Raw genomic sequence first — 21,283 nt, 5'->3', positions numbered from 1 at the left:
TCACCCGGTTCAGGGCGGAGCCGGGGCGCGGCCTCCGTGCCCACTGCTTCCAGCCCCGGGCTGTCCGCGGCTCTGCCGGCTCCGACCCGAGCAGCCGAGGCCGGCCAGAGAGAGCGTGGCGGCCCGTGAGATGGGGATCATTGTGTCGCTGCGGCACACAAGGACTGGAAGGGGGGCGAGTCGGGTTCCAGGTTTTGCCGTTTCTGTGCAGGCTCCGTTGTGTTAGACCAGCACTGACGGGGCCTTCCCGTCCGCGCTGTGATGTCATAGGAGCGCGACAGCGGTGCGGCAGGGCCGGTGGAGCGGTGTGTGCTCGCCGCGTCCCGGGCCGCTTCCGCCGCTGCCCCGCCGTGACCCGCCGCCACCCACCGCCGCTCGGGCGGGTCTCGGCCTCTGACCGCCGGTAGTTCCGGGGGGGTGGCCCGGCGAACCATGGGGCGCGGGGGCGCCCCGCAGAACGGCGCGGGCCCGGCGGGCCTGGGAGCCGCGTGCTGAGGGGAGCGGAACTCCCGGGGGCCGCGGCGGCCGCTCCTTCCTCCTGCCCCCTCTGCCCCAGGCCTTGCCTCTTCCTGCTCCGGGAGAACGGCCTGGAAACGCACGGTGAGGGGCGCGGGCAGCTCCCGGCGCTCTGCCTTTGTCTCCTGAGCTGTGTCCAGCAGAGCTTCCCAAGGGCTGACAAGATCCCAGGCTGCCCTTCGTCCCCTTTTTTGGTTTTTTATATTTTTATTAATTTTTTTTCCCGACTTTACTGAAAGTCTCTGGCCTGGATATTTTAATTTTTTTTTTTTTTTTTTTCATGTTTAAATATCTACATTGAATGAACTAATAAAAATGGATAAGAAATCATTTGAAACCGTGCTGGATGAAATTAGAAAGGTAATTTCTCGTTTTGCATGTTAGTTTTAACCATTTGATGGTGAACATTCCTCTTGATGGAGACACCATGTTGGGTGTTACGTGTTCCTTAATAGCCACTTCAGGATTCAGTAACGACTGAGTTTCCCCTCATTGTGAAGCACCGTAATCCTGTGTTGCCGGTGTATCCCCATTTTTGTATGTCGGATTTAACAGTGCAAAGCTGCTGTGACATAGTTGATCTCTTTTGAGAGATATTTATTTTCTCAGAAAACCTGAATGTCCAGACTGCTAAACACTGAGCTGACAACGTGTGCTCGATGAGCGCTCCTTCGAAATTAGCGTTTGAATAAGTTTATCCCGGCGTTTTCACTGTCAAGGAAAATGTAGGAGAAAAGCCAAAATAGACGAATGTATCTCTTATCTGGGGGGAGGGACTGCGTTTGCTTGGCCTGACCGGAGGTGGGGACTTCGAGTGTGGGGTATCCCCTTTTTGTAGGGTGGTTTAGGGGAGAAAACACAAACGGGACGTGAGTGGCCGATTTCAAAGCTGCTCTCTGCTGTCCTTGTTCAAAGCTACGCATCCCACACCTTCCTCCGGGATGTGAGGTCCCTGGGTTTCTTGCGTGCTCTGAAATTGGCTTGTGCATCACCCACTAAAAACTCAGAGCAAAATACCTGCTGGTTGTGGGAAGGAGTGGTACAAACCTCGGTTCTTTGCTGTTTATCAGGGACTCCTTTCTGCAGAGGTCTGATTTAACAGGAGTTAGCTGTGGGGATGGTTCCCTCAATGCTGGAAGTGGGAAAAGGAGATGGAAATGAGTGGGTCTTTCAGAACCTCGCAGATTAATAGAACTGTGGTTCCTGTCTTGTGTGGGAAGGAGAAAGCTGGGATGATGTAATTTGCTGTAGTTAAGCAGAGGTGGCTTGCATGTCACAGTAGAACAGTTGTGTGTCCTGCTAAAGCTGTCTTGGTGTGAAAATAAAGGGCTTGTTTGGGAGAAGATTGCTTTATGTCAGAGTAAGATACGCTGGCGTTTTTGTGATAGGTGCTTTTTGTTACGAGTTGTCCAGGAGAGGTAATTTCCTTTATTTGGACTTGGGTGTTACTGAGTTGACTTTCAGTTCAGCCTCAGTTCAGAGTGAGATACAGTGATGGCTGCAGCTGAGGTGTCAAATCTCTGGATTAACATATTGGAGCATATTGAGGTGTAAAAGTCGTGGTGATGACTCTGTCATCACAACTGCTCTTGTTGGTTTTTTGCATGAGGACATAGCAATAAATTCTCCTTTATAAAACAGGTGTGTTTCATGCCGTGTAACCAGCTGAAAACGTGACAGCCTAGGATATTTCAGGCTGTTGAGTTCCCTCTCAACCTCAGTTTTTATGTGGAAAAATGTGGAGGAATCAAGGAACAATTTGCACATGAATACTCTCTCTGAGAATTGATGGTGGGAGGGAGTTATGTTTCAGATATTACTGCTGCAGTGCAGCCCTTTTGAATACACTCTGTGATTACCAAAGACTTCAAACAAAAGAGGTTTTAACATGTGGCTTTAGGCAGTTATGTTTCCTGTCTGCCTGTGTCCCTGTAAACCTAACTTAATGTTGATCTAAGGATCAGTTCTGTGCTGGGGTAATAATATCTGTGCTGTTGAGGCATAGTGTACATTTTCCAAATGCTTGTTTTGTGTCCTTTTTGCTAGGTCTTTGTTTAAACTTCATGCCTAGCTCTCTGTTATAACCTTCTTTATTATGTGATTCTCAAGTCAGGTTGTGTTGATGTGTTTCATTTTCAGTCCTACAAGTAGCAGGAACAGTTATTAAGTGTCTTAGTGTGTAGCTTCGTTCTATCTTACCTCATGTACGTTTATTGTTATTAATAAATAAACTCTGAAGTTTGGTTTTGTTTTTTGTTTCTCTTCATAAATATACGTAGTAGTGCTTTTTGTTCATATTTGTTAATAGAAATTTTATTCATATTAAAGTCATTCAGTTGATTTACTGAGGGAGAGTGACATTTGTTTTGATAAGGAAGTTGCAATGTGACATACCAGGTGTTTTCCAAACTATGTAAAGAGAAGGAAGGGAGAAAAGAAAAATTGAGCATGAAGAGAGAAGTCCTTTTTCCCTGTGACTTCAGAGAGTGTGGTAGTGTGAGTCTCTTAATGAGGGACAGAAAGGAAGGGAATTGCCTCAAAACAAAATGCAAGTGGGTCTCTGAGCAGCTGTGCTACTCACAGTCAGGTTGTAGTGATGGAGAGCTTCACATCTGACTGTGAGAGGGAGAAGGACAAAAAAAGAAGGTACAGGGATAGGTTTTAGGGCTTTAGGAGAGCGGGTAGAAATTGTGTCTGGGTGTAGCTGGAGGTGATTTAGGAACAAGCATGAGAGATAGGGGCCTTGGAAACTGGGGAAGAAAAGTGCATGCAGCACTTTGGGGCAGGAATTCAGCCATTCATTACCTGTCATTTTTATGTCTTGTATCTGTATCAGTGAGCTGAGCATGAGAGAGGAGGTCCTGGCTATTACAGAGCCTACATGATCATCAACAGAGGTGTCTTGTCATTAAGTCAAAAGTGGCATCCAGTGCTGTGTTAAAGCAAGCTGCTGCCTTTTTCTTGTGTCCTTGCACAATGGTGTTTGAATTATTGGAAGGTAATGACAAGAAAACACCCTCTGGAGCAACCTTTCTTGTATACTTAATTCTGTCTGTACGGACTTGCTATCCAGATTCACCAAAGTAAGATGCTGTGCTGATTGTTTTACAGGGAACATACAAAGAGATTGTATGAATCATCAGCTTTATATCTTGTTTAACATGAAGTTAATTTAAACCTTGAAGGAAAAAGGACTGAAGACAATGTTCTCTGAGTATGGTTTTTAGCAACAACAAAAAAAGCAAAACAAAATTTAAAAATAACTTTTAAAAAAAGAATTAAATTACACCTCTGATTTTCTTTGTTCTCTCAGTTATTTAAGGAGTATACTGTTACTTAGAAATATTGAAGTGCAGTTGTTGTGAGTGTCATTTTTAAGGTCAGATGTTTTTATTTTAATAGTTAGTAGATGGGTATGCTGTAATTATAATTTTCGAGGGACTAATTATGTGTCTTTATTTCTATTTCTTCTAGGCTGTATTGACTGAGTACAAATTAAAAGCTATTGAGTATGTCCATGGATATTTTTCTAGTGAACAGGTAAAAGTCCACGATGTCATGGGCTCAATGGGAGCAATCGGTTTTGTGTATTCAGTAATACAGAAAGACAGTGTTTCCAGACATATTGAGGCTGATAATACTATTGTTTTTATTTTTTAACTGAGGAGTTTTTATTCCTTATTACTGGGTCAGCATTAATTTGCTGAAATAGTTCCAAAATTTTTTGTTACCAAAATCGTTACATTTTTGTTCCTGTTGGGAGTGTGGTGGTGGTGGTGAAATTGGAGAAAATGGTCATAGAATCAGAAAGTTAGGGGTTGGAAGGGACCTTGAAAGATCATCTAGTCCACACCCCCCTGACAGAGCAGGGTGACATAAGAGTGTGTCCAGGTGGGCTTTGAATGTCTCCAGGGAAGGAGACTCCACAACCTCCCTGGGCAGCCTGTGCCAGTGCTCTGTCACCCTCACAGGGAAAAAAATTCCTCTTAATATTTATACAGAGCTGCCTGTGCTCAAGTTTGTAACCATTGCCCCTTGTCCTATTATTCATCACCCCTGAGAAAAGCTTTGCTCCATCCTCCTGGCATTTGCCCCTTACATATTTATAAACATTAATGAGGGCACCCCTCACTCTCCTCCAAGCTGAAGAGCACCAGCCCCAGCCTTTCCTCATAAGGGAGACGTTCCACTCCCTTGATCATCATGGAATGTAGAATTATTTTGCATGTATTTTCTAAACTGGCATGTAGTGATAAGTATCCAAATTATTTTAGTACTATGTAGATTGTTTTACCTGTTTCTTTTTCTTCTGGCTTTTTTTTTTTTTTTTTTTTTTTTTTGGTGAATATTTTTTGAATATGCTTTTTGAGATACTGAATGTTTATAAGCTTTTTCAGAGAGACTTTTATATATTTTAATCTCATAACAGAATTTTTAGAAGCCTACTTAGGAATAAAAAGAACATTAGATGCTGGTAGGCCATGATGTAATCAAACATCAGAGACAGACATGTTTATCAGTAGTATACCACTGTACTCGAAAAATGAACATTGATGCTGTTAGTATAAATTTTTAACACATATATAAAAGATTAATTGAAGGCCCTTCTGTTGCAGGTTGTTGAGTTACTGAGATACTTTTCTTGGGCTGAACCACAGCTCAAGGCAATAAAGGCTTTACAACACGTAAGTTCTTGTGGCATGATCCTGTGAAATAGTTTTTCCCTCTTCATCTCACTTCAGTTTTGTCATGACTGCTTTTGCAGTGGATGGGTCAGTCCACCCCTGAATCTTCAAAGTTTTCTTCATCTTTTTCAGTTGTATCAAAATACTGTTAATAAGGGTATCTTTTCTGACTGAAGTATCTCTTACTTTCCCCTGTATCACAAGAATAGATGTTGCTATGTAACTATTGTTACCTTTGCTCATTTCTCCTTCAGGATTTAGCCTGTAGTCTCTTTCCCAGTGGGAGGGAGAGAATAAATGTTTACTGAAATACATTATATGAATCTGCTACTAAGTAGCATTCTGGGTTCAAAATAATTGTGCTGTCTTATTTGATACACAATTTTTTCTTGTTTATTTGACAGAAAATAGTGGCAGTTCCTGCATCAAAAATGGTTAATATTCTCAACTGCTTCACCTTCAGTAAAGATAAACTTATTGCCCTTGAAATCTTAGCTTCGTGAGTATTTCTCATGTTATATTTCCTTCAGTTGTATTGGTTTTGCTAATGTTTAAATATATCATATTTTAGGATATTTCTAGAAGGAAACACTGTGGCCAGTTAAGGTAAAACACAAATACATTTTTGATAGGGCTGTGAAAAGAAGAATTGAAAGTAGATGTGGAAGATTCAATAGTTCATCTGAGCCTTAAGTAAGCTGCTGTGTGGGCTTAAGACTGCTGGAAAGCTGCCACTGTGCCTGTGTTTTTACAGTGATCTTCAAATCTTGTAGAGAATGAAGAGGACCTTAAGCTTGTTTCTGCTCACTGAAATGTTAAAAGCTATTCTAGGCATTGGCACTTTTGCATTTGAAGAGATGCCTCAAAATACTAAATAAGTAAAAATGAATTAAATACATCTCTTAAATTGACATGTTTGATGTACAGATATAACGTGTAGAAGTGAATAGGTATTCTAGATGTATGTTACACAGAGAGCTGGGTTTTTTTACTCAAGAGCTGCTTCAAATGATCTGCCTTTTACTTAACGTTTATATTGGAGCTCCTCTGCCTGGTTTAGGGGATTTGCTCCATGAAGTGTTGTTCTGTTTTGGGTTGTTTTTTTTTTGGTTTTTTTTTTTTTCATTAAATACATCTGCCTTGCATGAAGTTTAACTATCATTGTCCATTGTTCTGTGTTAATACTTAATTCCAATACCATGTTTCACTTTCAGCTATAAAGTCCACGTTTAAGCCCAGGGTTTTTACATAATTAATAATAGTAATATTATGATCTGAACCAACTGTGGTTTTTCAATGTACTGTTGGATACTGGCTGAGTAAGCATTGATCACTTGATAGTAGTGCAATTATTTCTGATGAGCATATGGAATGACAGTCATCATCTCTCAATATCTTTATTTACAGTAACATTGTTGATGCTCAGAATTATCGCCTTATTGAAGATCTGTTCAGAATTAATATGTCAGAGAAGAAAAGATGCAGAAGAATTCTTGAGCAGGTAGTCAAGATACTGTGGTATGCTTGATTCTGTCAAATGCAGCATTGTCTCCATCCACATGGTCTTTGTGGGGTCAGGATTTAGTGTGATGGCAGCTGGAAAGTACTGGTGGAAGACAAGCTGAGAGCAGCAGCTTCAGAAGATAAGAGCTATGTAACATCTGTGTAAAAAAAGGGGAAGTTTCTGTCAGGCATTAGGATCATATGAAAAAAGGGGCACAGAATTACAGCCAATGCTGAAAGAAACAGTCTGCAGTTTTTTAGAGAACAAGTTCAAGAGAACACCAAATTCAGGAGAAGCAGAGGTGGTCTGAGTAGAGTTACTCAAAACAAAGGGGCCTTTGGCAGAACCTCACACTGTTTGGAGTCTTTGGGAAGAAGATTTGGCACAAAGCTTTGATTTGTTCACTGTAGGTCAATTCATGCAGTCTAAATGTCACAAAACAATGAATCATTTCTTTAAAGCATTGGATAGCAGATAACATACTTTCTTGATTATTTTGCAGGCTTCAAAAACAGGTTGTAAGGCTCCTCATGCTATGATATCATCCTGTGGCATGATTCCTGGCAACCCTTATCCCAAGGGCAAACCAAGCCGCATAAATGGAATTTTCCCAGTAAGCAAGATCCTATGTTTTTGCTTTTCACAGTGTCCTTGATTTAGGATTCAATATATTATAACCAAAGCCAGTAGACATATATATGGAAGGAGTGGAATAAAAAGCATTTTAATATATGTTTTATTATCCCATTACACGTTTATAGGGAACTTACATTATATTTATTTGCATCTTCTTTCTATGCTGCTTCAAGTAAAGATTACTGTGTTAATAAGACATTTTTCCTGTAAAGAAAACATTATGAACTCCTTCAACACTTGGCAGAATTGGCAGAGGTGTAAAGAGTCTTAGAGGCAGAATGATAAGATGTCCTGATATTGTCAGAACAGTACTACCACTAATCTTAGTGTTCTTCAAAAAACATATTAAATATTTTTTGTGAACACTTAAGGGACTGCAACATTTAAGTTATGTCCACAAATCAAAATTCAGAATTCTAATTATGCAGAAACATGGACTCTTTAATATACATCTCTTTACAAAAGTTCAGTGTTATAAACCAGGCTGTCAGAGGAATCCTTAAGTAGATTTTACAAGCCTAGAACACAACTTCTTTTTCCCAACAAACATGGTTAAGTGTCACTTTCAGAATATCCAAAAACTTGAATGTAGCTTAGAAAAAAAAATAAATATGGCAGAAATTCTGTAGCAAGATTTACTTATAAGGTAATACTTCATAGCTTAATTCTCTTTTGTTTCAGGGAACCCCTATCAAAAAGGACACAGAAGAATGTACTAATGAAGGAAAAGGAATAGCAGCTCGTATACTTGGACCATCCAAACCAGTATGTCAAATAAATGAATAAATAAAGGAAGCTTTTAGGAAACAAAATTCCATCTGCCAGCCAATTCAATGTGACTTTTCTATAAAAAGCTGTTATGTTGCAGGAGGACTGTAGAGCAGCAGTTTAAACAAAGCTAAGCTTCTGTAATGAAGATAACATGACCTAGTATTTTTTTATATAACTTGAAGTTCTGGTTTATGTCTGTGGAGGATAGGATTCTCTAGTGGGTAGAATGTGTGTGCATTCTAAGGCAGGATTTAAATTACAGCAGTAGAAGAGAAAAAGCATTTTAGTAGTTCATCATGAGGCAGTAGAAATTTTAGATACAAATACATGAGATTTTTTTATTACAGTCACTGATGGTTTCCCACACAAATATAAAAAATGCCTGCATCTTGAATGCTTGAAGTACACCAGTGCCTTGGAAGGAGATTCTTGTTTCTTAACAACACAGCTGATCTGTATTTCAAAATAAGTGTGTGGAACAAACTCTCAATGAACCTAGTACACTGCTTTGAAGTGTTGTCCAAATGTTTTATTTTCATTTTCATAATGAGATGTTTCCCACTAAGTTGTATTATTTTAAAGTGAAAGGTAACTTCATAAATATTTTTTAAATGTGCTAATTCTTTAAATGTGTTTTAAATGTGTTTTAAATGTGCTAAATCTTTAAAATGAGAAATCAGTTCAAGACTGCAGAGTGTGAAGACGAGAAGGCAGGAAGGAGTCCCCTTTCGCATCTGTGTTCAGTATTTTATTAAAGTTTAAAAGTATATTAGTGATGTGTGTTTTGTTATTTTCAGAAAGAGTGAAATATTTGCTGTCACTAGCAATATTATGAAGAAATTTGAAATCAGAGATTTTTCCAGTGAGGAGCAGCTGTCTGTAGTAGTATCTGAACATTAGCTTTTTCTCTGAAAAACTTTAGATAATGCTTTCATTATTGCTTCTTCTGTTTGTTTTTTGTTCATATAGGCTCCATCAACCTACAACCCACACAAACCAGTCCCATACCCCATCCCACCCTGTCGGCCACATGCAACTATTGCACCAAGTAAGGCTTCTATGTCTTTTTGCTATTATTTCACCCATTTACTTTTTAAGTGTTAAGTGTCAGTTTCTCTGACCATAATCATACCTGAAATTGGCTTGCACTCCCTAGGCCTCCTCTGGATACTGAGTTTCTACTTCTTCCTGTCATGACTGCAGAGTGGATAAAAAGAGGAATGTATTGGCTTCTTTTTCCAACATCTGCATCAGAAGAATAATTCACAGTCCTGTTGTGGTGACAAAATACTTCATTTAAAGGAGGCATTATGCATGTCAGACAAGACTAGGGCTGTGTCTTTGTTGAAATATTTTGACTAAGCTTTGGGCTTTGGCTTGGCAAGTCTGTTGGTTTGTTCCTGTTGTACCAAACTTAAGATATGTTCAGACACAGCCCTGAACTGGGCAGAAATATGTAGGAACTGGATGAAGGATGGTTATCTGTTTCTCATCTGCCTTCAGCTTTACTTTCTTTTCATCACAGTGGAAACAATTTTCTAAAGAAAACATTAGGCTTGTAGATATCAGTCTCAGAAGGGACATAGTGTTTGCCTTTTCTTGTGTTTGATCTGACTATTCCTAGCCTTCTGCCTTAGGTAAGGTTGAGTTTTTCTTCATAAACTCCTCTGTCTTTGCTCTACTGCATCATTTGTTTGATTCCAGACATTTTGGGATGGGAGCAAGGCAATTGCCATTTCTTTGCACAAAGAGTCTGGAAACAAGTATTATGGGTAGGAATCTTGCTTTTCACTGATGTTATAGACTTCAGAGAGTTTTTAAGATACCTGATAAGAAAGTGTGGTACAGAGCTGTTAGCATTCATATTGAAGGATAAGTCATCTAAACAGCTTGATTTCTGCAAGTCTGTACAGTTGGTTTGAAAAAATGGGCACTTCTAGTGGCAAAAGTCTGATGATTTGTGCCCTAGAAATTATTTGTTCCACAGAGAGTGATCAGGAAACTCACAGACTACCTCAAATTTATATTAAATAAAACAAATTTGAGTACAAAATTTGGTCTGTGGCTGGATGTATTAGTACATTTTAGACTATGTTAGAGCTTTTGTAGTTTCAGGGCCTTACTAGGCTGCAACTTTTTTCTTTTTAAAAAAAACCTCTTGTGACAATAGAACTGATGACCAATTACATATTTTTATATATGCATATTTATAGATGTTTTCAATGAGATTCCAAATGCTGATTTGCAACTGTTGAATGAGATTGTTTTCAAGCAGTGCTCCCAACTGTCAGAATATTTTGTTTTCTGCCTCTTATATGTATTGGTTTAACAATTCCTTCCTGTGTGTTGCAATGCTTGTTAGTTACTTTTTCAATTTCCAACTAACATCTGTCATGCAAGAAATCTTAACATGAGGTAGAACTGTTAGGAAATCAGTGAAATCAGAAGGGACTTGTGTCACATTACTGCCCTTTGAGTATTGTTCACATGCTGCTCTTTTCCCATGAAGGGTAAATTCTTAAGTACTTAACATATTCACCTAGGATCAATGTGAATTGTATCTGTTCCTGTGATTTAAATTCTGATGTTTTTCATCAGAACTGTATACCACAGCAGTTAAACAGTTCGAGTTCCAAAGAATAAGGGATGAAAAAAAAGGTATCTCTTTATATGTCAAGTACAGTAGGTGTTTTAGATTAAAGTAATTTGCTAACTTACTTGAATTTCTTAACATTAGAGAAATATTGAAGCATTTGAGATGGGACATTTTTCTCTGAATTTTATGACTGGTGTTGGAAGACTGCTGGTCATGGGCAATGGTGTGTATTTGGTTCTTTTGTTTGTCAAGGCTTTCCTGTTGGAGGAGTTGCAATAGCGTTTAAGGTAGAGATAAAGAAAGAACAAATGAGGCTGCAGATGCTTGAATCACTTCCCCTTTGAGTTTTTCAAGCAAAGGGCACTGAAAGCAATTGAAACCTGACTGTTCCAGACTCTTTCAAAGGCACTGTCCTTACAATATTTGGATCACAATGCATGTCACTCAGGCAGAAATTGTCAAAAGCCTGTATCCAGACTGGTCTGGCTTCTTGCTGGAGAAATGTCTTACAGTCTTGAAAATGTTATTTTAAAGAGCATTTATTGGTTGATTTATATAGAGTTCTTCTGACAACTGATATTTGTATTTTATTTGTTCTTTTAGGTGCTTACAACAATGCTGGCTTAGTTCCAATGGCTAATGTCATAGCTCCAGGCTTACCAGCTCCTCCACCATACAATGCTAATCAAGTGGTATCAGGTAAAACATGCATACCTTTAAAAATGCTGATGGTGGTTTCTCTAATTCATTGTTGTGAGTGGATCGTTCACTGCTAGGGTTTCATTTGCTTTTAAATAACAAGCTGTTCTTCTCCATTTAGAAAATGAAGACCTTTCCAGCCAGGCAAAACCTTCCCAAAATCAAGGTAAATTGCAAATCCACAGGGGGATTTTTCTGTCGATTGTATCTTTGTTATTTGTTCAGAAAATGTAAACAACTTGTTTAGCAGGATTTGCATAACCCTCTAAGTATTTAGCTACTGTTGGAATAGCCTGCTGGAATAGTTTCTTTGGAGTTTAGAAAAAAAAATATCTCAGGTGTTTGGCACTTGGAAACACTGAAACACTAGAATTCTTCCTTTCATGTCAGCTCATTAAAGTTTTAGATTTCTCAGCATGTAAATATGTGAGAAGTCATGTAAAAAACTAAATCAAAATATGCTTGCCATGTAGTGCACTGAAACACTTCACTGATACCTTTCAAGTTGTTAAAAGTCTAGACATTTATTTGAAAACTCAGTCACTTTGTGTTTTCATATATTACTTGCAATGAGAAGCTAGGAAAACAAGAGAAAGATTTTTTAGTTTATTTATTGTTTGTTGAAATCCAAGCATAGAATATCTTATCCCACACTCTTACATCCCACTATGTCTACCTGGAGTTTTGTCTTGCTCGTTAAAATCAAATTCTTTTTTCAGAATAGAGAGTTGGGCATTTTTTTTTTTTTTTTTTGTCTCTATTTGTGTGGTATTCCATATGCTTTGTACACAGTACAAATAATAAAACAATTATGAACTACTTAAACAAAGGCTTTGATAATACTTTATTAAGTTTGACAAATAGGAGTGAGAATCTGTTGAGACAAGCATATTAACAAATACCTAAAATAGATAAAGTTATCATAAGTTTACCTCCTGCAAATATTTCTAGGACAAAAAAAAAACCCCAAACCCCAAGATATTTTATGCAGTTAAATGAACACAGTGCAAGGAGTGAAATTTTCTTTTTGGAGGACAAATTCAATCACAGCTCTGGATTTTATTGCATCTGTATTTCATTGGTGATTATCTGTCAGGAATAACAACTTCAGGAGATTCTTCAGCTTGGAAACATGATAGGAAAGGACAGCATCCAGAGTCAAGCAATCTGAGTTTTTGGAAAAGAATATGTAGAAAGAAATACTTTGTTTGCAAACTTATTAGTTTTAGAGTTTCAAGATCCATAAAACAGGAGTTTGTCATATCAATTTAGGTCCAAGATTTTAAATATTCCCTTTTTAGGTTTGTGTGTTTGTAGAATTTGAGTATTTTGGGTGATGAGTTTCACTGGTTGGATCAGTGATTTGCTTAAGATTGAAGAGATTATTTTAAAAGTAAAATGAAGCAGGAGGGTTGTTTGAAAGGAATTAATACATTCACATTCCACAGAAAACTAGATAGAGGCATATCAAGGTTCTGGACATGCCAGTGTTCATAAATGCATTTTTTTTCCATTTAGCTCCACATCCTCTTTCACAGTGTGCCTGCCTGTTCTCCACTAGCTTGACCTGTATCTCTTTGACTTACTTTGTAGGGTTGGTATAAGCTGATACTGCTATTAGCAGGTGCTTGCCTCCATTATAGACACCTGACTTAAGACTTAAATATTTATTGATAAAGTCAAGTGCCATTGTTAGTTTAATACTGTAGTGTGATACATGAATTTAAAAGTATACCATCTTAGAATCAAAAGCTGAAGGAAACAGTGAAGAGAGTGACCTGATTTTGAAGGAGAGAAACATACCAGCACCTGAAATCAGCTTTCTTCAATTGTTGACTTAACTTCTCTGAAATCATGATACATTGAATTAACTTCTTCTAAAGGAAATTCTGACCTTGAGTGAGAGTGGATGCAGAGGAGCCCGGGTGATCTGATGCCCATGGAATATTAGATCTGGTTTAGGGACCAGAGGGAGGGTGTTTACCTGTATCACTTGGACTTTTGTATGGAATGTATTTGCTTATCTAACTGTCTTGCATGAGATCCTGAAGCAGCAGCAGATGTCATGAAGTGTTTTAAAGAGGAGTGGTAGCCCCCATGATGTACAACACGTGTGATGTGTTTGTACGTACCTTGTTGTTATGTTTTCATAGGCTCCAGTGTTTTTTGTTTATGTAGAGACATTTTATGTTAGCTGTTGTCTGTGTGTCATATTTTGAAATGCTGTATAAAATGTGTTTGTATTGATTTCAAACATTTCTGATGGTTTCAAGTGTTCTTACCAGTTTTGTTTCTTTGCAGCTTTTTCTGCACAAGCGAATCAGCTCTTTACTCCTCATGGTTCTAATCCTTCAACACCTGCTGCTACTCCAGTCCCTACCCCATCACCTGTCAAGGCAATAAGCCATCCATTAGCACCTGCAACTCCACTCATTTCTGGGATGAACATGTCTACCCCAGTCCTTCCTGTTTTTCCAGGACAGGTTTCCTCTTCCATCCATACATCTCAGTCATCCACCCCGACCCCTACTGTCATCAAATCCCTTTCACTGCCTGGTGTTCCTGTCACATCTGTTCACAATGCAACCTCAACCCCCATCCCTGCAGTTTTTTCTGGGCTGGCTTCTATACCCACTGGTACATCAGCACCTCAAGGTTCTTCCACGCCTTGTGCCACACCTGCACCTAGTGAAGCTTTTGCATCTGCTGCTGCACCATTTGCTGGCCTCCCCTTCTCTGCAACCTCTTCAATTGCTTCTGCTAATAATCCCACTCCATTGTCATCCGTTTTTGCTGGCCTCCCTTTGTCCTTGCCTCCCAATGCCCAAGGGATTTCTAGTCCTGTTCCATCTACAATTGCTAATTCTCCTGCCACTACCATTCCTGGTTCACTTAGCTTGCCTAACCCGATTTTGTCTGTCTTAAAAGGGTTTCTGACATCAAATGACACTTCATTAATCAATTCATCTGCTTTACCTTCTGCTATGACCAGTGAGCTTGCTTCTTTATCTGCTCTTGCTAACCAAAGCTCTGACCCTCCCACTTCCTCTGTCAACAAATGTTATACTCCATCAGCCACCCCCACCCCACAGCGGTCCTCCACACCTGGGCTGGCCATTTTTCCAGGTCTTCCATCACCATCTGTGGCCAATTCTAGTTCTACTCCACCAGCATTGCCTGCACAGTCACCTTTAACCACTTCTCCACCGATTATGCCAGTCAACTGTGGCTCTTCAGCCTCCCTCTTGCATGGCACAAGCCCTACTAATCCTGACCAGCAGCTCTCGGCAGCCACAGCTGTCACAAATATCCCAGTTCTGGTCAAAACAGAACCCATGAGTCCTACCCTCTCAGCCTTCAAAGGCCCTTCTCACTCGGCTGGCCCTTCTCATGGCACTATAGGACTGTCAGCTCTTGGGCGTGCGTACACCTCAGCAGCTTCAGTGCCTGTCAGCTTACCCAGTTCCCTGAATCCAGCACTCTCTGGTCTCTCCTCTTTGAGTGCACCTCTCAACAATTCCAGTTCTCTGGCTTCCATTTCCCTCACCCCACATGGCTCCTCTGCTCCCATCGCCCCCGTATTCAATGGGCTTCCTCCTTTTACGTCTCTAACCAGTAACTTTGCTTTTACTGGTAATCCAGCACTTACCCCCCCTGTCACTCTCCCAGGGTCTCTGTTACCTGCTCCCTCCACAACTGCTTCAGCTGTCCCTCATGCCACTTCCTCTGCTGCAGTTCTCTCTGGACTCCCCTCAGCAACAGCCTCCGCTCCACCCTTCTCGCTTAACTTGTCCAGTGCCGTCCCTTCCCTTTTTTCTGTTGCCCAGGGACCTCTGGGATCATCAAACCCATCCTTCCCTGGTTTTCCTGTCTCTAACACACCCTCTGTCACTCCTGCTCTCCCTTCTTTCCCTGGCCTCCAGGCATCTTCTGCAGTAGCAGCAGTTGCACCGTTGCCAGCAGCTGCCACAGCCCCATCTCCGGCTCCGGTCCTGCCAGGGTTTGCCTCGGCCTTTAGCTCAAACTTCAACTCTGCACTTGTTGCACAGGCTGGGTACGTGTCTGTTTCTGAAGGAGGTCAGAACCATTTCTTTTTCTCATGAGCAAAACACCGATTTTACTTCAGGTGTAGACATTGTTTTCACTCATACTAATTACAGTTAATTTTTAAAGGTGGTTAACCAGTAGATTTCTGCCTGTCTTTAGAAACTGATAAAGTAGTTGCTAAATAGGTTGTTCTCAGTAGTCCCCATTACAATAGTCTAATCCAGTGAGGTGCTGAGTGATGTTAGGCTTTTACAAGAACAGATTCCACATGGGCATCTGTTAACACATCCAGGTAATAGAAGACAAATTCTTAAATGTTCCCATGTTTTAAGGAAGCACTCAGCATTAGTTTTTGTCTTTAAAGTTGTTTCTGCGTGAATTGTAGCCACAGCCACAGTACAAAAATTTTTGAGTTCCCTTCTTAGGTGTGCTCAAAGCAGTCTTGGTTTGAGTGTGCATGAATAATTTGTAGGTGGATAGGAACTGGATTTCTCTTTGGAAATTTTAGCTTATATGAGTTTTAGAAAAAGAGGTGCTCTTCTAATTTATATAGACATAAGCATAGAGAGAAACACAGGATAAAACATGATGCAGATGTTTCTAATAATAGCTGCATCTTGACATTCTTTCAGCTTGACTTCTGGACTGCAGACCCCAGGAAATGCAGTTTTTCCTGGTCTTTTATCTCTCCCTGGTATCCCTGGCTTTCCCCAAAGTGCTGCTCAATCTTCCTTGCAGGAACTGCAGCATACTGCAGCTGCACAGTCAGCACTGCTACAGGTAATGTGCCTTTTTGTTAATACTATTTTGCTTCCAGTAACTATTTGAACCTGTACTTGTGTGCTAATTTACTGGGATTAAGTTGTTAGTAAATGATTAAAACCACTAACCTGTTTGAGAACTGATTACAAGGATGGTGATAAAGAACAGCTCAGTGCTTCTGGATGTTATGACTTAAATCACACTCTTTGAAAAATCCCTGTAAAATCAAGAGGCACGAAACTAAAAAGAAAAGATGTGCAAGTGAAATTTTTTGATAGGTTTGTGTTTAGACTAATGAGCTGACCATTTAGTTGCAAAACCTGTGCTCAGTTCGATTCTGACATTTTAATGCTTAAATAGTTTTGAGGAAAAACCCTTTATTGTGAGTTATGTGCCTTGCTACAAACCCAATCAGATTGTCCTGAATTTGTGTCTGCTGTGGTTGTGCCTTTCTCTTGATAATTCCCCCAAATACAATTGTGGTAACAGAAGCTTGAGGTGACCTTAGGAAATGTGTAATTATGTCATCCCTCTTGTCCATGAAACAACTTTTTTTAGTCATTAGGTTAGGTAAGTTAGCTGTTAAGTTATCATCAGTTTATATTTAGATGTTTAGTTTGCCTTTTGTTAAAAATGGCCTCTTTACAAATTAAGGATTCTGTTAGGAACTTAGTCCTCTACAAAATACTAAGATACTAAGAGAGGCAGCTGAGTGTCTTGGATTAATGTTTCTCTTTTCTGTGAGATATCAGGTTTTGAAATTAAGCATGTGTCTAAGTACTGTTCAATATGCAGAATATTGTCAGATAACTTTTGAGTATTGGGGAACAGATTGGAAGAAGCATATTACTTGATCTAGGCCATGATGCTTTTGCAGCTCAGGAATATATTTATCCTGTAGAAGTCTATGTACCCAGATCATATTGAGGAAATGTCAGTTTTCTTGTTCACAAATTGAAATCATTAGAATTCACACATATCTACTCAAGCAATGAAAATAAAGTTTAAAGTCAGTGAAATGCTACAGCACTTAATTAAACTATGCCTTCCAAATCATTTGTGGTTTACTTCACTGGAAAGTACATGCCATTAACTCTTCTTCATTTTTCCTGTTAATCCAACTGCTTTCCTCATGCCCTGGTATTTCAGAGCAATAATTGCACTACAGTTTAACACCTGCCTATAGGTGCACTGCTCATCTCTGCTCTTTGCATCATTCAGATTATACTTCATTTGTTTTTGCTTGAGTAGGACTGGTATTGTGCCTGCAATTTAGCTTGATTCAGGTTTTTGTTTGTTTCTTTGTTTTTATGCGTGCTGTTTCCTAACTTCTTCTCTTCCTTGAAGGCACATTCTGCTTCTGCTCTGGAGAACTATACAGCTCAGCCTGAAGGTTTTGCTAACTATCCATCAACACCAGGAACACCATTTTCATTGCAGACAAGTCTGCCCCAAAGTGGATGGCAATAATTACAAGAAATTTTTAAAGACTGCCGTGGCTGCTTGACAGAGCCTTATCCTGTTCAGGGGCATGGGGAAAGAGGGGGAAAACCTAAGGGCAAAATGTTTCCAGGAGGCTGTGTCAGATGTCAAATCTAATCTGTGATTTCATTTAGCTGATTCAGGATCTGATCCTGTGAATTGCTGAGCATCCTTGACTTTCAGTTCATAAGCTAAAAGGATTGTTTGGTGTCTTATAGGATCAGGAACGTTTAAACAGACATTTATGTAAATAGAGCAATTGGCTGTCAAACTGATCGGGGAGAACAAGTATGCTTAATAGTGTGTATAAGCACCTATCCTTCTGTCATGTTTTGTATGGTATATGTATTTAATATAGAATGAGATCTAGACTGAAACTAGATACTTAAAGATGTAGGTGATCCTTCATCTAGATGCACATTTCTTGTGTGTGCACAGACTTTGATCACAGATCCAGGTCACTTGGTGGTTCTTTGGATCTTTGTATGTGTGAGGATCTGTTAGCATCAGCAGTATGTTAAGGGGAGGCTAGATCAGGGGGGTGTGGGTTCTTATACTTTGAAATATTGTCATGAGCTTGCTGCTGAATTGAATGCTCCTTTGTCTGAATCTGATCAGGAGATCTAGGAAGTGATGCTATACTGTATTTCAGTAGAAGTGGGTTATGTTTTATTGGAGTATGGTTTAGCTAGCTGAGAATGTATCTTTCCGAAGTACAGAAAAGCATTTTAATTTGCCTCTAAAATAATTCTCTATAACACTTTCCCTGCCCTCACACCTCTCTGTGAATGAAATAATTGTACTGCTGATAGGCTGCCTATCCAGCACTTTTGACTGCAGACTTTTGTGAATGTTTACAGACATGGGTCAAGTTCTTCTCCCCCTTATACTCATAAAATCACTGGTTTTCTATATGCTTTTCAGCTATAAACCACAACTTGATGGTGCTTAAGTTATCCTGTGAATGTAAGTGGGAGCAGAATTTGGACCATGGATTTTTTAGTATTTTTCCTTGGAAAACATACATGATTTTAAAGGCATATAGCTAAATTATCTGTATTTGTTAGGAAGGGTTATGATGCAGCATATAGAGAGCTTGCTTTGTTAGTGAAATTCAGTTGTGCACTCTTCTAATGTTAGTACCTGTGGCAATGTGTAACACATCATTGAATATCATCTGTTTAAGGTAAACTCTCAGTCATGTTCTAGAGACAACAGAGAGGAATGATATTCAATCCTGTGATTAAATTAAAATGTAAAGGATACTATACTGTAGAAAAGCTCTGCACCTGGAGTTTTACTTTTTTAAAGATTAATTCTGCTGGGAGATGTTGCTAATGTATTTTCTTTCAAGATGTGAACAAAATTTTTTAGAACATTAACGGAAATTCCTGTATTGGTTTTTAACACATTTTTTTAAAATAAAAAGTTTACAGTCATGGCAAAAAGGCTTTACTGACTATTTACATATTTACCTAAAGTACAGATGAATAAACTTGTTTTTACTGAGACACTTCCCAATGTTTAATCTTGCTGATACTGTTTCTTTATGATGCAAAATTATATACTGAATTATAAAACTGGTTTCCTAAAGAGTGGCAATAGAAATATCCCGTGAAGTGGTTAGATAAAAATTTTAAATAGTATTCTCAATACTTGTCAGTGGTTGGGTAGTCTTGCATTTCAATAATCAAATTTACTTACTACTTTAAAGATAAAAGCGTATTGCTTTTCTACATTTTTTTCTTTTGTGGCACCTGTTGAATTCCAATGATTCTAAACTCTGAACTGCTTGTCAAAGAGGTTTTAAAATAGGTACCTTATCTCTTGAACTGTGTGGAAAATATCTCTATCATCTTTCATTTCATAGAGATCTTTCATATCTCTATCATCTCTATCATTTTTCATTATACTTTCCATCACATTCTTTTCATGACTTGTTCTTTGTATGTTTGTAATATCTGTAAACCAACTGGAGAAGGAGAAAATAAAAACATAGGTATCTTCTCAAGAACAAATTGGGGTTTGCCCCATAGATGTGAATGTGAAATAGTTCAAGGTCAGTAATCATTTTGTAACTTTACTGAGGTGCTGAGAAACCCTGCTTATCCAAATGAGAATGTGAGAGGTAGTGAATATCCACTGTATTAAATGCTATTCTTCTGAAACAATGTACTTCCTAACTGGTGTCTGCCCACTTCATCTTTAACCAGAAAAAAAGTTTCATGCAGCAGTGTTAGAACTGTCAAGTCTTTTTGTCTAGAATGGACTCTTTGGTTCTTAGTAACTCATATTGAGCAAGGTTTTGTAAATTGATCTTTCTAGAGGGTAGGATTAAGGTAAGTTTCAATTTCTTATATATTTCTCCTGATGTAAAATTGTTTTCTATTGATTTTTTTCTCTTCAGGAATAGTCTTGTGTTCTGCATTGCAGCAAACTCCTGTGGCCCAGCCTTGGAATTTCTGAAGGGGGTGATTTGTCCTGAGCTCTTTCATGTTTATCTGAGCACCATTTTTAAAAAGCCAAGGAAGAGTCTGCAAATCATAACCAATCTTACACTGAACCTGTGCTGGGAAAGGCCTGTTGCTCTATGACTTCATTCTAGACTTTTTCCATTCTTCAAGTTGCATATTACTGCAGTATTTCAGCCATGTTGACAGACTGCAAAAATAAGGTGTAGTGAAACAATCTTTTAAATAAAATCTTTATTTGGAACAGCGAAGAACATATTTGAATTGTTTTGGCAAATACATGTTTCAGTATTTCTTGAACTGGTTTAATTGCAGCTATACCGAATATGAGAGACAGAGCAATTTTCTGTCCTCTTCTGATTTGCAAGTGGGTGTTTGGCTGTGAGTTTGGCTGGACCCAGAAGGAGACTTTAGAATGATAGAATGGTTTGGTTTGGAGGGGACCTTAAATATCATCAAGTTCCACCCTCTCAGCATGGGCAGGGACACCTCCCACTAGACCAGGTTGCCCCAAGCCCCATCCATCCAGCTTTCCTGATTACTTTTTTGATTTGTATTATTTAGAAATGGCTGTGTGAGAATTCCCATTCTGTTCTCAGGAAACTTTGGGATGGGTGCTTGGTCTGTAGGATTAAGTCTTTACAGCTGGATAATGAGGTAAGTGGGAGCAACTGGACAGACACCTCATGGAAACTGTAAAGAACTGGTGCAATTTGCAAATGGAGCAGCTGGTTTAGAGAACTGTTGGAGAATGGCCTGGCTACAGGTAAGTGCCTAATGATCCCAGCTGCCTGGAGCCTTTATGCTGCTTTATGCTGCTAGTAGTTGAAGGCCTTAGCTACATGAGCATGCTACAAAAAAGCTGACCTGCCACTGACACAAGCCACATTCATCTAATGTTGCTTCTAAGACAGTAAGTTCTTCCAGAGTGGCTTTGGACTCAAACTGGATTTCTTTGCTGTTCTGCTTTGTGACACAAGGCTGTGTCTGGCTCTTTAGAACCCATCAATTTGCAGCTTGTAAACTGGTTTCCTCCAGAGCCCTCGTGTATTTTCTTTTCTTGAGTTTTACAGCACTTTGGGTCATGAATTATTTACATAGCCCCAGTATAGTC

General features: G+C 39.3%; 1 protein-coding gene across 3 annotated transcripts; it reads left to right on the top strand.

Annotated features, from left to right (window-relative positions):
* Window positions 1–290: 290 nt before the first annotated feature.
* Window positions 291–20,423, top strand: PROSER1 (proline and serine rich 1). 3 transcript variants are annotated; one of them, XM_071738224.1, is made up of 13 exons: window positions 291–876; window positions 3,991–4,056; window positions 5,133–5,201; window positions 5,606–5,700; window positions 6,609–6,702; window positions 7,208–7,318; window positions 8,023–8,106; window positions 9,082–9,160; window positions 11,312–11,407; window positions 11,529–11,573; window positions 13,709–15,461; window positions 16,087–16,234; window positions 20,106–20,423. In XM_071738224.1, the coding sequence occupies exons 1-13, from the start codon at window positions 832–834 to the stop codon at window positions 20,109–20,111; spliced, it is 2,691 nt and encodes an 896-aa protein (XP_071594325.1). In that variant the 5' UTR covers window positions 291–831; the 3' UTR covers window positions 20,112–20,423. The 3 variants fall into 3 exon arrangements, with proteins under 3 accessions (XP_071594325.1, XP_071594306.1, XP_071594315.1); XM_071738205.1 differs by having other exon boundaries at window positions 16,087–16,239; window positions 20,112–20,423; XM_071738214.1 differs by lacking the exon at window positions 20,106–20,423 and adding an exon at window positions 17,564–19,146.
* The last annotated feature ends 860 nt before the right edge of the window (window positions 20,424–21,283 follow it).

The sequence above is a fragment of the Heliangelus exortis genome, chromosome 1, assembly GCF_036169615.1.
Source record: "Heliangelus exortis chromosome 1, bHelExo1.hap1, whole genome shotgun sequence".
NCBI lineage: Eukaryota > Metazoa > Chordata > Aves > Apodiformes > Trochilidae > Heliangelus > Heliangelus exortis.
Note: the sequence above shows the minus strand (reverse complement) of the source record. Positions and strands in the feature narration are given on the sequence as shown.

Coding starts and splice junctions, on each gene's coding strand:
- PROSER1 (XM_071738205.1), top strand. CDS start 832: ATGGATAAGAAATCATTTGAAACCGTGCTGGATGAAATTAGAAAG. Junction 5,701..6,608: donor GCCCTTGAAATCTTAGCTTC/GTGAGTATTTCT, acceptor CTTTATTTACAG/TAACATTGTTGATGCTCAGA. Junction 15,462..16,086: donor GCACTTGTTGCACAGGCTGG/GTACGTGTCTGT, acceptor ACATTCTTTCAG/CTTGACTTCTGGACTGCAGA.